Source organism: Zingiber officinale, unplaced genomic scaffold, assembly GCF_018446385.1.
Source record: "Zingiber officinale cultivar Zhangliang unplaced genomic scaffold, Zo_v1.1 ctg230, whole genome shotgun sequence".
Lineage (NCBI taxonomy): Eukaryota > Viridiplantae > Streptophyta > Magnoliopsida > Zingiberales > Zingiberaceae > Zingiber > Zingiber officinale.
Genome location: NW_024589905.1, coordinates 232625 through 249828, shown reverse-complemented (window position 1 = coordinate 249828; position 17204 = coordinate 232625). Strand labels below are relative to the sequence as shown.

Genomic DNA, 17204 nt, shown 5'->3' with positions numbered 1-17204 from the left:
ATATTAGGCCGCTGGAGGTGAGCAATATCACCTTTTGCTCCAATAAATGTGTCCCCTTTTAGTTAGGGAAAATGCAGGAAAAAAGCAGCTTGATGATGATTATTATGATGATGACGTAGATAACAAACTTGATTTTAAATAATCACATGAATTACTACAGTTGCAATTTGTTTTTGTGTTAAATAGTCTCAGTTTTGTTTCTTGCTAATGCAGTGTCTGAAGTTCCTGTGGATGTCTATCTTCTTGAGGACTGTCCTCATGATTGGTTGTTCCCTCATTGTTCTGCAGTGGTGAGCATAAGTTTGTTTCACTTGATAGATCTCAATATATTTCCTAAATGACACACTCAGACTACTTCTAGTATTTAGTATAGAAATAAATATTTACTTTTTATTTTAAATGGATTATTTATTTGTTTTTTTTTAAATTATCGCAACAGGTTAAGCTTATTGATGCTTGTTATAGAAGCATTGTTCATTTGTCGTAGCTTGTAATATGCTTGAAAATTTGGCAATCGTCTAGTTTTTTTTTTTTCTTTTTTTAGGGATAAACTGATTTGTTTGTAGCCTGTGTTACTTGAAGAGATATTTATATGATAAAAAGCCAATGAGTACTTAATGCTTTGAATTACTTTTCTTTTTAATAAAATTTCCACATGAGGCATAGAATTGTAGGATCAAACCCTTAACATTATCTCATGAAGTCTAATGCCTCAACTACCAAGTTCTAAGTGTATTGCAATAGTCTGAAGAACTGAAGAAGCACATCCTGTTATGTTGCTTCTATAATTATTTCGGCCAGTTGCCTTTCAAAAGTAAATTTGTTTATTGCAGGATCACCTTGTCGCTAGTTGTTTGTCATTTAATGAAATTGTAGTTGAATGCTAACTTATTCCGAAAATCTACTCAGGTACACCATGGTGGAGCTGGAACAACAGCTGCAGGATTAAGAGCTGGGGTAATTATTTTAAGAATTTAACTTTCTGGAATTTTTGAAATTTACTAATGTAGCTACTAATCTGGATTCTGTCATATGTAGAAGCCCTTTATTTCTTTCTAAGGGTTATAACAGTGTTTAACACGTGAGAAAAGAAACTGGAGAATAAAGAAAAAGATGGCTGTTGTGCAATGTATTGTTGAGCTGATATAACCCAGCAATTATTATATTTCCTATGCTACGAAAACTAGCAGCGTCTCATGTCAATTGGTAACTCATGGTCTTTTTATCTGATTTAGTGCATTGTAATGGGGTATGGATTATCGTACTTCTCTGGTTGATATTCAAGATTCATTCTCACAAAAAAAGGGGTAAAAAAAAATGAGTTGTGATACTCATCTAGAATTTTCATCTAGAAAATTCATCTAGATAGACACATAAATGATGGGACCCACCATTTCACTTTTTGTGGGCCCATCATTTATGTGTCTATCTAGATGAATTTTCTAGATGAAAATTCTAGATGAATATCATTTCTCAAAAAAAATTTGGCATACCAAACAGTAATGGTGAACTAGATTGACCTGCTTTATTAAGCTAATTCTTTATTTACTAGTGAAACACCTGCTAAATCATTATGGAATTTGTGATCACTACAATAATATTCTCTCTCATGCAGTGCCCTACGACAATTGTACCTTTCTTTGGCGACCAATTTTTCTGGGCTGAGAGAATCCATGCGAAAGGAGTGGGACCTGCACCAATTCCCATTGCTGAACTAAATGTTGAACGCCTTTCAAATGCTATAAAGTTTATGCTTGATCCTGAGGTAACTGGAATTCTTGATTCAGTATATATGCACATGACCTAACAGCATGTGAGAAGTCTTTCAACAAATTCAACCTCAAACTAAATCCTCCAAGAATCGCACTGCTTTTGGGACTTGTAATTTTTTTTTCCATCTGTAAATTATCGATGCTTTTAGAAACATGGTGTTTCCATAATGTAGGTTAAGTTGTGCGCCATGCAACTAGGAAAGCAAATAGAGGAGGAAGATGGTGCTGGTGCGGCTGTAAACGCATTCCACAAGCATTTGCCATCTGAATTGCCAATTCCTACTGCAACTTCTTATAGTGAACCGCCAAATCCTGTTCAGTGGCTCCTTCAATTCTTTGAGAAGTGGTGCTGTCTTCCGTGCAGTCCCTAATCATCTCTGCTCGCGCGTGTACAGAATAGCAGTTGTTCATCTTTGGTTCTTTGGTAACTACTATTGTATCTCATTCATTTGGGTGTTAATATGGACTAATAATGTAGGATCAAGTAGCATTGTCAGTTTCTGGATTTAAATATAGACAAGTGACTCGCTGAAACATAATCGGGTTTGAACTTGTTTAGTCTGTGACATAACCCTTTTTTATCAGATGAGCATGTTGTTGCAGACTCATAGACGAAAACACCTAAAGGTGCCTAGTCTGTCGGAGAGAATTGGGAAACATAAAGACAAATCTTAGCAGCATATGAGCTCACTATGTTTGTCCCTTCATTAATTTTAGTGACCACCCACCGCATCCTATCGACCAAATCGCAAAGGAGGTCTTGAATATATATTCGTAGTAAATCGAGTTTCTATAATATATTTGAATGGTAAAAGTCTGAATATATTAGCTGCAACATTCTAACTAATTAGCCATCATGTTGAATTATTGATGTTTCAGGATATATATGTCTTTGAGTCAGTTTTATGCTTTCACATCATTAGAATGCCCAGTCCTTGTCTGCAGTATGTACTGCTGCTTATTGAAAAAGGCCACTTGCAAGGAAACTGAAGATAGGGATTTATCTAGTGGCCCTGGAAAAGCATTGTATCAATCTGTTGGACTCCGTGATTATTTTAATGTGATCAATCAAGTTTAGGTTAGATCTTATTTGTCTGATCCCTGTGTCTAAGTGTGCAGGAACTTAGGAGCGTAGGAAGTTGAGCGGAAGACACAGCTAGTGAGAAGGATGGCACGGGAAGGGAGCCGACGGGCTCGGTGCATCCGAAGGACGAGAGAACTGCTCAAGGAGAAGGCCAGGAATTGAGTTCGGGTGAGCCCTATTCCGGATGGTCGAAATCACCTAAGCAAACCGAACCAGAGCAAGTCAACCGGGAAGTTGACTTGACAAGTGTTCGGTCAACCGAACCCTTTGATCGGTTGACCGAACCCCTTTTCAACAAAAGCCAGCCGTTAGAGACACGTCAACTGCCACGTCAGCAACCAATGGCTGATCGGTCGAGCGAACCGAAGATAGACCAGAAGACTTCGTCGAACGTACTGATCGGGCCAGCTCAGAGAGACCGTTGGCTGATTGATCGACCGAACACAAGGATCGGTCGACCGAACCTAAACTCGATCCAGTGAGACTGCACCTGGATGGAAGGCTGGGCAGGTACAGCAGGTTCGGTCGACCGAACCTGGGGATCGGTCGACCATCCTTCTCGAGTCAAAACATGATCCCGAAGATCAAGTTATCTGATAAGTCTTGGAACCCCTATATAAAGGGGTCTCGAATAGCTTTTCAGGACAACGAAATCGAACTACAACTCCTGTACTTACATTCTAGCAATAGTTCTGTGCTTCCAAGTGTGTAAAAGGCTTCTCCGCCTTCAGAGAAGGAGATTATTCATAGTGATTTATTGCTGCCTTGGATTAATAACCTTCTTGGTTGTAACTAAGTAAATAGCTGAGTCTTCCTTTTTTGTTCATAGTTTAGTTTTGTTTAAATTTATAACTATTACATTTATTTGAGTTTAAATTGATTGAGGAGGGTATAATTTTTATTTACAGGTAATTCACCCCCCTCTTGTCGGTCTCGCTACACCAACACAATCATTTGTAAGATTAATCGATTTAAAGAATTAAATAAATCGGTTGAAAGCATTAGATATTTAAATTATTAAAAATAAATGAAAAATCTTTTGCTCAGTCATAAAATATATTTTTTTAAAAATAATATTTTAAATTTTAAATGAGATGAATATTTTAAAAATTAATTTTTAAGATATATAAATTATGTTTCAGATTCACGCAATAGTTAAGTGAGGAGAGAACTATCGCTAAAATTAGTTTAAAAGGATATCTTGTGCTCTACCGTCTCCCGGATTTATTCAATCGATGAATTAGAAGGGAAGATCATCTAATTAAGACACTTAATTTTATAAAAAAAATATTTTGTGCTCCACAATGCTTTGAAATTATTCAGTAGGCTCGAATTAAACGACAAGACTATTTATCTTTAAAATTAGTTGCATAAATCCAGACACCTACATAGAATATTAAAAAAACAAAAAATCGAAAGCACATTCTCATCTGTGTATACTGACTGATATGGCAGCGAGGAAGAGCTGTTTGGCCTACCATATCAACACAATGAAATGATTTGATGAGTTGTGAGATAGCACACTGTTCCCTCCTTCCTACCTTTTTCCTATTCATGCACAAACTTCCACATGCATCAAATTATAGGTCTCTGGTCCCTTATCTTTTATCTTCTTTGACTCATTAGTGTTCCCTTCACCAAAAGGCATGCCGTGGAAAGGACGACAACGTGGATGCAGCCACCCAACCACCTCTTTTAAACTCATACAACTCATTTAATTCACGGGAGAACACCAATTTCCTATTTTCAAATCTTCTTCTTTTTTTAAAATTATTATTTTATATTTGAGTCCAGAGTAAAGGAAACAATCGAAAGAGCATCAAGTTGGGCAAGTGTTAGAGTAATTATTGGTCAAGGCAGGGGTGGGGTTGAGCCGTTCTAGGCGAGGGAATGTTGAGTGATGATACTCCGTAAATAATCTACGATCGTTAGTATGAGCTGACCAAATTGAGCTCCTAGGAGGAAAAAAAAAGAAGAAGAAGAATGAACTCGATGGTCAGAATCGGAAAGTGCTCGGGAGTCCGAGTCAGATCAAGAAATGCTTCGGAAAATCGGAGTTGGATTTAGAAGGTGCTCGGGAATTGAGTTTCAAATTCTGGTTCGGAATCTGAAAATGTTTAGGAATCGAAGTCGGAGTCAGAAGGTGTTCAGAAATGTGATCGAGAATCTAATGGTACTAGATTTTTGAAATCAATGCTCGAGAAATCAGCTTGAAATTAAAAATACTCAGGCAAGTAGTCTTGTTGAACTTGTCGAGCGAATGTCTTTGGTTCATTTTTTGGATTAGGAGATGGTAGATAATGTAATTATGATAGGACCGTGGTCACAATTAGTTGTGGTCCTTTTCTGATTATAGTCATCCCTTACTCGGTGCCCAGTAATTTGATCATTCGCTCATCACTGTCAGTCTCCGGAAATCTTTAATCATTCATCCCAACCTAAGCTATAATCTAATGGAAAAGTAAATTCAAGGAGAGATTGTAACCCTCAAATCACGATCGTCATCTAACTATAATTATATTATAGATCATCTCTTGATAAAAAAAAAAAAATATATATATATATATATATATATATAACAGAGGATCTTCTCTTATGAAAAAAGCGAATTTTAGTTGGATAAAGGTCTCTCCTCTCCTCTCATGTCCATGGTGGTAAACAGGTTTTAATGGATAAGTTGGGACGACTAGCAACTTTACCTAAAGCTTCTTCCAATTATTCTCTTTGAAGGAACAGATGTCGACACAAAATGGGTCACTCCGTAAAAAAACTATTAACTAGGGTTTGATGTGAAAAATAACTTGATTGATTTTCCCAATCATCCTGCTAATTTGAGTTATTTGCAAAAGCCCCATGATAATTTAAAACATCATTTTTTTTATTAGAAAAATATAAAAAATTTATGACGAAGTTGTAATGTACCCAATTGCTGCCCCTAAGGTTTTATGAAAGGATTATAAATCATGATATCAAATGATTTTCTAGATTGGAGGAATTTATTCTATATAAAAATGAATTTTAAAATTCAAATTTTATTTTTATATGATGATAAAAAGATGAATATGTTCATTTTCAGTGTTCTCGTCAACCCGTCCCAGTTAATACGGAGGCTATTAATCTTTAGAATAGTGACTAGATATAAGAGAGATATTTATCTCAATTTTTTTGAGATTTAAACCTTAAATCTCATGATGATAACACTTCATGCGCTAGTCATTAAATATATTCTTACATGATTTATGAGAAGAGTGTGGTGACATCCTTATAAAAAGTTATTAATAGATTTAGAAATTTCTAATTTTAAAAAATAGAATAAATATAATTTTTTAAAACCATCAATATTTTTTTCAAAATCATTGACCTTAAATAACTTATTTTTTATAAAAAAAAAATATGAATAAATTTAAGGGTCCTTGTAATTATAACTATATTTATTTTATACAAATTTAAGACATTTAGAACCATTAAATAATTTTGAACACTGGCATAAAGTCATTAATAACTGTAAAAGGCTATAAATTAAAAGAAAATTTGAATAAATTCAAAGGATCACTTTATTTTATATATTTTAGAAGAATCTAAAATTATAGAATTATTAATATATTTTAGATAAAAAAAATTATATGAAATAACTCAATTTTAGCTTTTTACCTTGTTTCCATTCGGCCTAATTAAAAAAAAAAAAAATAGATTCAACACTTTAATTTAGTATTATAAAAGTATCCATACCAATTTTTCTATCTAAAATATATAATTTAAAATAAAAAAATTACTTTATAAATTTGAATATAAATTTTTCAATACACCATATATAAAGTTTTCTATTTGTTCTTTCTATTCTATAATATTTAAGGAATAAAATTCATTTCCTAAATTTAGAGAAATGTTGTTTATAAATATATAATTTAGGAAATGGATAAGTTAACTTATATAAATTTTAATAAAAATTTTAAATAAAACATATAATGTGAATGCTTCTAGGATAAAAGGTTAATTTAGTTTAGAATTAGATTGTAATGGGCAGTGCACATTTTAGAAAATTAATATACCCTTCTTTTAAAATATATTAAAATTGAATGTTCATTTTTTTAATATTTTTTATAAAAAAATAAAAACCAATGGAAATTCTTCATCCACGCCATATCATTTAGTTTTTTTTTAAAAAACATTGTTATAATTTTCGATAAGCTTGAATTAAATATTTATGAACAAATTTAATATTTAACTTAATAAATATTTATTTATATTCATTTAATATAAAATAAATAAATTTAAATAATCTATTAAATTAAATAATTAATATTTATGAATAAAAATTATAAATTATGTTTATCAATATAAACTAAACAAATAAATAAATTTTTATTATCATCAAAATTCCAAACAATTTTATATCATCTAAATAAATCAAATTTAAACCAAAATTAAACTAATATTCGACACATAAAAATAAAATTAACTTAAATTTGAATAATCATCCTAATGAATTGATTCATTTTCCACACTTGACTCGATTATTTGATGGCAGTTTCCATCGATCATTTTCATATTAATTCCTCAGGTTAATTTAAAAAAAAAAAAAAGATAGATCTTCCCGTCCATCCAAGTAAACACCGTGTTAAAATAACCATGAAGAGCAGGAGAACAAGACAGTCTTGTCCTCCCTCCACCATCACCGCCAACCTTTAAACTCCCTGCGATCACTGACACATCTCCTACCTCGCTTTGACCCAATCCCGACCTTCCACATCGCTATCACTCACCTCAAGATCGGTGCAAATTCCCACTTTGATAAAGGAGAGAGATCATCATGTAAACGTATGAACGTGCAATTTGATCCATAACGAACGTCCATCACCCACCTGCTTCGATTTCCTTCTTCTTCCTCAGCTGCTGCTGCTTCTTCTTCTTCTTCTCTCTCTCTTTTTTTCTCTTTCTCTTTCTCTTTCTGAATTTGCAGCGAGAGCAGCACCAAAAGAAGAGAAAGAAAAAAAAGCAGGCGGAGGAGGCGAGGGAGAAAGCTGGATTATGAGAGATTGTGCCGCTAATTTGACCAAAAGTGGGAATTTTGGCCGTCAATTTGACCAAAGGTGGGATTTTTAGGAGGAAGAAGTCGGGAGAGGAGGTGAGGTTGAGGGGGACATGGGGAACGTGACGTCGTCGGTGGCGGCGCGGTTCGCGTTCTTTCCACCGGAGCCGGCCACTTACGAGGTATTCCGGGAGGGGGGCGGCGGCGGCGGCGGCGGGGAGGGCAGGCTGCGCCTGTCGGGGTTATCGCCGGAGAAAAACGTGGAGGTGCACGTGGTGGAGACCAAGGCCGGGAACCGGGTGGTGGCCACCTTCTGGCGCCACCCCGCCGCCCGCTTCACGCTCCTCTACTCCCACGGCAACGCCGCCGACCTCGGCCAGATGCTCGACCTCTTCCACGAGCTCCGCGCCCACCTCCGCGTCAACATCATGAGGTAGCTAGGGCAAAGCCCGTTCTGTTCCTTCTCTTCTCCTCCTCCTCTCCAATCGGTCAAAATCTTCCAGGATTTTTTCTATGAAAAAGGTCGAATTTCGATGCTGCAAACCCTAGATTCTTCCATTCTCAAGCAAAAAAATTGTTTCTTCTAGCGAAATATTACGTGATTTGGCCATTGACCAGGAATTTCTTTCTGCCAAATTAAGCTGAAAATATTTAACTTTGATGCTGCAAACCCTAGGCTCCTTCTTTATTTTGCCGCCAAGATTGCATTTTTAAGCAAAAAATTGTTTCTTTTAGGCAAATTCCACATGATTTGATCATTGATTTGGAAATTTTCTAAGAGATTGAACTGAAAAAGGTTGAATGTTGTTGCTGCAAACCCTAGGTTAGTTTCCTGAAGTAAACAATTCCAGTCTACTATCTTCCTATGATGAATCTGAAATATATTCACGCTGTCATAAGTTCTAAATTTGCATCTCGACTACAAAGTCTCGCAATCTGATCTATTCTATGATCTTCATTTTGCAGTTACGATTACTCGGGTTATGGAGCATCTACAGGGAAGGTAAGCATGGGAAAGTTCATAAGAAGCACAAGTAAAGTAATCTAATAAGTGAGATTTTGAGGAACTGTTTATAGAATCTCCTTCTGTATGAAGAAATGATTCATCAAAATAATGAGTCGGACACATCTGAGATTAACAAATGTTCGGGAGTTCCTCTATTCAATCATTTTCCTTTTTCTTGTTGCTAGATATCTCGTTCGCGTACATCTTCTCCCTTTTTATGTACTAGCTTTAGTTAACTTCTACCTTTTGTGCGAAAAAAAATTTGGCACAATGAAACTTTAGTGCTCTATTGTTTTAACTATCCAATGTGAATTAGAATCTCTATTTCGATGTTTGCAAATAAATCTGTTCATAAATATTGACAGATTTAGCTACTATTCGATATAGTTCTTGGAAAATATTAGCGATAGACCAAAATATAGTATTGTGAGTCTAACATTCTTTCTTGTTGCTTTTCATCCTTGCAAAAGCCATCTGAGTTCAATACATATTACGACATAGAAGCCGTGTTGGATTGCTTGAAAGAAGAGTACGGTATAAAACAAGAGGAGCTCATTTTGTACGGTCAGTCAGTTGGCAGCGGACCAACGTTGCACCTGGCTGCGCAATTACAGAAACTACGAGGTGTTGTCCTCCATAGCGCAATCCTCTCGGGCATACGAGTGTTGTATCCTGTAAAAGTGACATTTTGGTTCGATATCTTTAAAGTAAGGAGTTGGACATTTACCCCTAGATTTTAATCGATATATTTTGTTGTTAATGTAAAGTCTTTTGTTTTGTTTTTGCAGAATATCGATAAAATTCGATTGGTGAACTGCCCCACTTTCGTCATACATGTAAGTTTTTCTTGTATCTCGTTGCATATGAACATCAAGAAACGATGTGTTGGAATAACATTATGATGTTTTCAAGAGCTACTTAAATTTTGAAAGTGATCAAATTTAGGTCCAATAGACGGTAAATTGAGAGAAATAAGTTGAACGGATATGGGGCAACCGATAGCTTCCATAACTAGTTAGAAGCTATTGTTTTTGAAATTGTCAAATATGATGCACGATCTTGTACCCGGTTGTTTGATTCACTTCATTCTCTTGATAAGTCACTTGTGATCATTCGAAAACACTTGATATACAAATTCCTTATCGAATGCTGTTTCTATGCAGGGAACTGCAGACGATATTGTCGATTGGACTCACGGTAAGCGATTGTGGGAACTATCGAAAGAAAAGTATGATCCACTTTGGATCAAGGGTGGTGGTCACTGCAACTTAGAGACTTACCCCGAATACATCAAGCACCTAAAAAAGTTCATCAGCGCGATGGAGAAGCTTTCCGCGAAACAAGCCAAACAAAACAGTCAACCGCCATCGGCTATTAGAGAAGTGAAACACAACAAGTGTTTACGATTCGGGAAGTGACCGTGTGATTAACGATTCGGGAGGTTCATCTCCAGCCTTGTCTTAATTCTTTGAACAATTCTTGCGGATACGACAGGTTTCTAGTGGCGCCAGTCTTGAGGCCTATATGATCAGCTGAAGACCGATAACAAAATATCCATACAGAAGGCTTCACGATTTGTCTGAGAGGACACTGAAGAGTTGGAAGTGTTTTTTCGAAGATCATGAAGCAATCAAGCATGTTCCCAAGAATTGAATTCTTTGCAAAAGACTTTTTACTCTAACACTAGTTCTTTTTTGTAAGATGTGAGCGAACCATGTTCGACATAGATGAGATTGTGTTCCTTTTGGGGGACAGCAAACAAGAGATGACGCGAAGGATGAGAATCGGGTGATCATTATATTAGTCGGAAACTGTTGTCACTTGTAAATTGAAGTAGAAAGATATGTAGGAGGATGATGCTATCCATCAGTTCTTTGATGTTATCCTTCTTTTTACCTCTAACCAAAGCTAGTAGGTTTGAGGCCATTTGTGCCCTCTATGCACTCCACTTTCATCCTTTGTCGAATGATTCTGTCTGAAAATTAAGAAGACATGAATTGGGGTGTGATCTTTTTGTTGATTTGATGAAGATTTTATGTCCTTGTGTAATACAAGGAGTGTTAGTGTCGGATCAGGGAAGGATCTTAGATGTTGGTCTTTCGACATTCAAGTTAGTGCTCGGTCTCAGAGAAGAAAATAAACGAAGCAAGTAGTAGTAGAGAGTGTGTAGAATAATGGAACATTATATACTTTTGTCTATGGATAGAGATTCCTTTTTATAGTGTTATTGTATTGTTTATGCACGTATCCCAAAATATATGTATGTTTTCAAAGTTTATTTAAGAAAAAATAAGTCCTGGTTGGGGTTGTAAGGTTGTAAATATAGTTCTATATTGAAAATGCATAGGAAAAATCATGGGTTTATAAGAAAAAATATCTTCATTGGCATGAGCTCTTTTGGGTAGAGCACAAGAGCAAAATCATAAAGACTTAGTCCTAAAGTGGATAATATTATATCATTGTGGAGATATCTAAATTCTTTTCGATCTAAAGTGGATAATATTATAAGGCTAGACTGGTCTAGTCGGAAGAGTCTTCCTAATATTCTGGTTTTTTATTTTATAAGTTTTGATATGTTTAACTACAAACAGAAAAGAGAAGGTAGGCTCATTACATTAAAAAATCTATGGGAATACTCATACCATAAATAAATAATTGAGCGTGAGAGCCAAATGAATCGAAAGATTCATGTTTGGTAGAAGCTTCTGAAGTATAACCTTAGATTCGATGAGATAGGCGATAGGTCGAGCGAAATCTTGTCTACTTGTTGGAAAGGGTGGCTAATCGACCATTTTCCTCGCTCGACTGAGATAATCGGTAATATTATTACTTAATACCTGAGTCAAGATAAGATGCCTATCCAATTGAAGGGCCCAAGTACGCATTGATCACGCCTGACCGATCATGGCTGACTTAGACACATCACTAATATTATTAATATCTTTGGTTTCTTTTTGACTTTGACTATCACCTCAGTTGATCTTTTTCATTTTAACCTATTCTTAGGAGGTTCATCTTTATCGCTGTATCATCAATAAAGATGCTTATTTCTATATCTTTCTCCTCTATCGACCGAATTATCTTCTTTGTCAACCACGACCTATTGATAGCAGTCTTCTTTAAGCACCTAGTCCTAAAACATCACCTTTCTACGTTCCTCTTTCAGTCGCTCTCTCCCTCATATCCCTCATTCATCACCTCTATGCCCTCAATGTAGGTGTTAACACTAAGTGTAAGTTTAACTAGTATAGATTTATTCAGTAAAGAAGAATAAAACATTTTAGGCAAATAAAATATTTTTCACATAAGGATATTTATTTATATTTATACAATAAATATTTATCTAAGTTTATAATTATAGGAAAAATTACTTTTTTTCTGACTTTATTTGTAAGGCAATCGTCGAGGTCAAACTAGTCAACACAGTCAAAATATTGTGCATTCCTCGGGTACGCGTTTACTTGGAAGGATAGGAAAGGGAAGTGCCTTGTGCAATTTTACTTCATGTCCACCCTTTCCCATCATCTTTCTCCGTTCCCCTTTCTCCTCCTCGTCGAATCCGCCGTCACCGCGCCGACCGTCGATTGGGAGGAGGGAGGAGGAAGGAGGGTGGAAATGGCGGGGTATCGCGCGGAGGACGACTACGACTACTTGTTCAAGCTGGTGCTCATCGGCGATTCCGGAGTCGGCAAGTCCAACCTCCTCTCCCGCTTCTCCCGCAACGAGTTCAACCTCGAGTCTAAGTCCACCATCGGCGTCGAGTTCGCCACCCGCAGCGTCACCGTCGACGGCAAGGTCCTAAAGGCCCAGATTTGGGACACCGCCGGCCAGGAAAGGTACTGCTTTTCACTCTTCTCCTTTTTTCCTTTTATAGAGAGTTAGGGTTTCCTTTCAGGAAGTTGACTTCAATGGGATGCCGATCTGTTTCTTGGGTTGTTCGTTCATGTCCCCTGGGGATCTAGGAATTCTGGAGTAGGCTCTGCATGTACCGCAGCCAGTAGTTGTTGATTTCATCTGATTCTTATTAGATTTACCTACTGGTTGGAATAGAATAAGCAAAACTATCCCAATAGTTTTCCTGTTAGATTTAACCTTCCTCTTTTCTGAGAAAAAAAAATGTTGTTCTATATCTTGAGTTTGCATCTAAGAATTAGATAACTAAGCATGACATTCAACTTCAGTTTAAGTCTGAATCTTGATCACTGTAGTACTCTATTATTGGCGGCAGCAATTTGTTACTTATTACACGTTTGAAAGCAATGTAGTGAAACCTTACAATATGCTGTTCAACTTATTAATTGATTAAATCTCAAAACTAACTTGGCATACATAATAATTTGCATTAAGTTGATGAAGATCCAAGCATCCAAGTTAAATCAATATTGCTATTGAATTAAGAAAATGACAGCTCAAACTATAAGGCTTTCATCAACAGGAGATTGAGGATCATCAACCCTGCACTCTGAAACAAAGTATGGCATCACAACACTTATTATTATTCAAATATATATATATATATATATGTGCATTGTGCTATTGGGGACAGAAAATTTACATATCTGTGTAATATTGAGGGTCAAACCTTAGAATTGTGACAAACATAGCAAAGCTTCTACGACCAAGATGTGATGAACCGCATTGGATCACCACACTTGTTATTTGCTTTGCTTGATAATAGGATGTTTCCACTAATCTATTGGATTCATTGTGAGATTGGGTTGTACACTAAGACAAATCTTTACTTAATAGACACCCTTGCCTGATGGAACCTTCATATCCTCAAGTTATAATCAGCATCAGTTGTGCCTAGCTGATTGAGATTGTTTTAGCTGTGGCCTACCTATTGGGACTGTCTTTGCCGTGATTTAACTGACAAGAAAGGACTTAAGAGTTTCCCTGGATCAATTGATGCTTAATTCTGCTTCTCACAACTCTTAGTATTAAGAAAGCAAAAATGAATTGGAAAAGTACGGGAGGCCTTTATATTTTCTAGATCACCTATAATATGTGTCACCATTTGGGAGACTTGAGGTCAATCTTGATTGTTTCTTATTGGGTTACACGTGGCCCTTGGTTGAGGTTAAATTGTAGGTATAATTTCGTCTACTAGGTTACAAAAGAAGCAATCATTTATGATGTTGAAATCCTACTAGCACTTGATGAACCAGAAGAGAAGTCTGATTGCCATACACTTGGGGTGAGATAGTCTTGTTCTGGTTGAGGCTAGTTTACCATTCTTTGATCTTTTATGCGAAACTATCATGTACTGGGATTACAGTAATACTTATTATTTGAAACACAAGCAACTTTTTCTTCTATCATAGGCCAATGCACTAGTTTGTTTTAACCAAATCACCTTAAGAGAGACACATAGTAAGGTATCGGTTTTCAATTTGCAATCAAGAAAATAAAAATTGTCCTTCTAATACTTTGAGGGAGATACTGGATTCACATATTTGAACTATGATCAACCATCATGCACAAGTGCATTAACAAGTGACTTGCCCAGAAGGCTACTGAAGTTAGACCCATGAACAAAGTGTAATAACAAATCAAATATCAAATCTGGATGTGTGGACAGGAACAAAGTTAGACCCAGTGTCATCTATGTCATATTTTTTTTTTTTTATATTTGAAGTAAATAGTAGATGAGGTTAGGTAATGCTACCATCAGTAAGCAATTTATATAAGATTATTTTACTGCTTCACTTCGAGAACATAAACAAAAGTGCTTCTTCTTGTTTTGTCAACCCATAGGAACTAAAGCATAAACATTTTTTTTAATGCTAGAAAAAGAAATAATTCAGGTAAATAATTTGGAGATTAATTGGAAAGAATCCTAGATTAACATTTTTTATGTTAGTAATAAATAGGGAATGATTATTCCAATTAAGTCTAGTGTTTTTTTCTTAGAATATGTGTTTTTGCATTTGTTGTTGAGTCAAAGTCTATAAAAAAAAGTACAAGGTTTTATAATATTTTCATCTTTAAATTAATAAATTTTTTAATTTGTTTTCTTTGTGCGAGAGTTGTTCCTCATGCCCCATGTTCATCTACTGTGGTATATCAAGTGGTAAAGTTAAAAGTTGGCTCGGTTCTATATCTCCTTTTATTATCACAATTTGCTCTTGTGATTCCCTTTCCAACTTTGCCACTTGGTTCCTTCCACCATCTCCTCCCTCACTAGCCACCATCACCTCACAAAGCTGAATTGGGAAGCCCTGCTTCTTCAATCCCTACAAGACAAGCTTCCTTCTATTCAATCGTCCACTAGTGCCATAGGTGCAAACTATCGTCACTGCAGCACCATGCGAAGTCTAATGCCTTCTCCTTGTTTTTAGGAACTCATCCTCCTCCCTTTTCAAGCAAAATCCCTAGCCACCTACCTGCTTGGGCACCCGATAGCACCAGAAACATCACAATCAGGGTCACCTCTTCTCCTTCTGGTTGCATCAACATCTGACATAGCCAGCCGGTATCATCTCTCTAGGATCTCAACATTGACATTAACAACATCCAAGAATTTTCTGACACCACCCTAAGCGACGTCATTGCCTACATCTTCTGAAGTTGACACTCTCATATCGCAGCCACCATACCACAAAACAGCTCCAAATCCCAAATAATTACATAAATTGGGCATTTTGTGCTCTAGTCTTGAAGTTTTGTAATTTTACTTTTTAGTAAAAAATTATTCTATTACTATAGTAACAGTAATAAATAAAAATCAATTTTCACTAGAATTAATTTATGCACCACGAGATTCAATTAGCACATGGACTTCAATCCAGATTCTGCAATAGAGAGATTCACATCAACTAATAACACCATTCTTTCGTGACAATTTCTGTTCAAATTTAACAGGGACAATTCATTTATGTGCATTATGTATTTTCCTCACATATCATCTATTTTTATCTATCTTTATTATCTTTATTATCATTTTTATCTAGTTACTTGTATGTGATTTTAATACATTTAAGTTCGGCTTAGTAATCTCTATATCAAAAATGAAAAAAAGAAGGGAAAATGAAGAAAAGCTGAAACAGGAAAACAAATCAAAAGAGAAACATGTGATTTTGATTTTCATACTTATTGTGTAAATGATTTTGATTGTCATACTTAGTGTGCAATGATATTTGAGATAAGCTGGACGAAAAGAATGGAATGTAGAGATCCGTGAATGATATATCACATCAATTGGTTCATCTCTGAATTGGAGATTGTTCTTTTGTTACATAATTTGATCGACACTCGCAGGTATCGTGCAATAACGAGTGCTTACTATCGAGGAGCAGTTGGCGCGTTGCTTGTGTACGACGTCACTAGACGTGCTACATTTGATAGTGTTACCCGCTGGCTGCGGGAGCTGAGGGATCACACTGATCCTAACATAGTGGTGATGCTGATTGGGAATAAGTCGGACCTCCGTCATCTCGTTGCTGTTCCTACTGAAGACAGCAAGGCTTACGCGGAGAATGAGTCATTGTATTTTATGGAAACCTCTGCTCTAGACGCAACGAACGTTGAGTTAGCATTTCAAGAGGTCTTGACTCAGATTTATCGCATTGTCAGCAAGAAGGCAGTCGAGGCAGGTGATGATGAAGCCTCTTCTGTACCAAGTAAAGGCGAAACAATAAATGTGAAGGATGATTCTTCTGCATTGAAGAAATTTGGTTGCTGTTCCAGTTAAGCTGCTTTCTCTTTGTGATGCATTATTTTAGTTTTTTATGTGTAATATTTGAATTCATTATTTCTTCCCTAAATTAGTCACATCTTGCACCTGAACATGGATGAACTGAGGTCTTATTATCTTAATGCTTGTTACTGCAAATTTGCCTGTATTCTGATCACAATTGGGACGTCATTATGTTTTGAATTAGAATGGACTTTTTAATTTATCTGTGTGTATTTTAAGACAGTTTAGATTTATTTATTTTTTGCTTTGAAATATTATATTAAAGGTTATTTTATATTGACTACTATGAGCATCTACAATGGATACTTTAATAGGGTAATTATAACACCCCTTTGATGTTAAGTGTTAACACCCCCTTCACTTGAATTCGTTCAAGTAAATGTGGGATGGGCTTGACCAACCCATCCCATGTGTGTATTTTTTAATTTTATTTATTAAAAAATTATAAATTTTAATATTATTTTTTAAAGTAAGATTATTATTTAAATTAATAATAATAATTGTAATATTTTAAAATATATTTATTTAATATGATATAATTTTAAAATGAGTTAGTAGACTATGAGATTCATAAATAAAGAAGGTTAATGTTAAAAGGAATTTAAGTGAAAAAG

The 17204-nt window shown here is 35.6% G+C and overlaps 3 protein-coding genes across 3 annotated transcripts; all 3 read left to right on the top strand.

Moving 5' to 3' along the window:
* Window positions 1-213: 213 nt before the first annotated feature.
* On the top strand, window positions 214-2330 carry LOC122037019 (sterol 3-beta-glucosyltransferase UGT80B1-like; the record flags this gene model as incomplete). The annotated part of the gene is given in 4 exon segments (XM_042596464.1): window positions 214-290; window positions 910-957; window positions 1616-1765; window positions 1946-2330. Coding segments are annotated over 4 exon segments (473 nt in total), but the record flags the coding sequence as incomplete, so codon positions are not given.
* A 5336-nt stretch (window positions 2331-7666) lies between these two features.
* On the top strand, window positions 7667-10830 carry LOC122037035 (alpha/beta hydrolase domain-containing protein 17C-like). Its single transcript, XM_042596489.1, has 5 exons — window positions 7667-8318; window positions 8852-8888; window positions 9362-9598; window positions 9680-9727; window positions 10055-10830. The coding sequence occupies exons 1-5, from the start codon at window positions 7999-8001 to the stop codon at window positions 10307-10309; spliced, it is 897 nt and encodes a 298-aa protein (XP_042452423.1). The 5' UTR covers window positions 7667-7998; the 3' UTR covers window positions 10310-10830.
* Window positions 10831-12406: 1576 nt separating this feature from the next.
* Window positions 12407-16792, top strand: LOC122037036 (ras-related protein Rab11D-like). Its single transcript, XM_042596491.1, has 2 exons — window positions 12407-12727; window positions 16152-16792. The coding sequence occupies exons 1-2, from the start codon at window positions 12507-12509 to the stop codon at window positions 16582-16584; spliced, it is 654 nt and encodes a 217-aa protein (XP_042452425.1). The 5' UTR covers window positions 12407-12506; the 3' UTR covers window positions 16585-16792.
* Window positions 16793-17204: the final 412 nt, after the last annotated feature.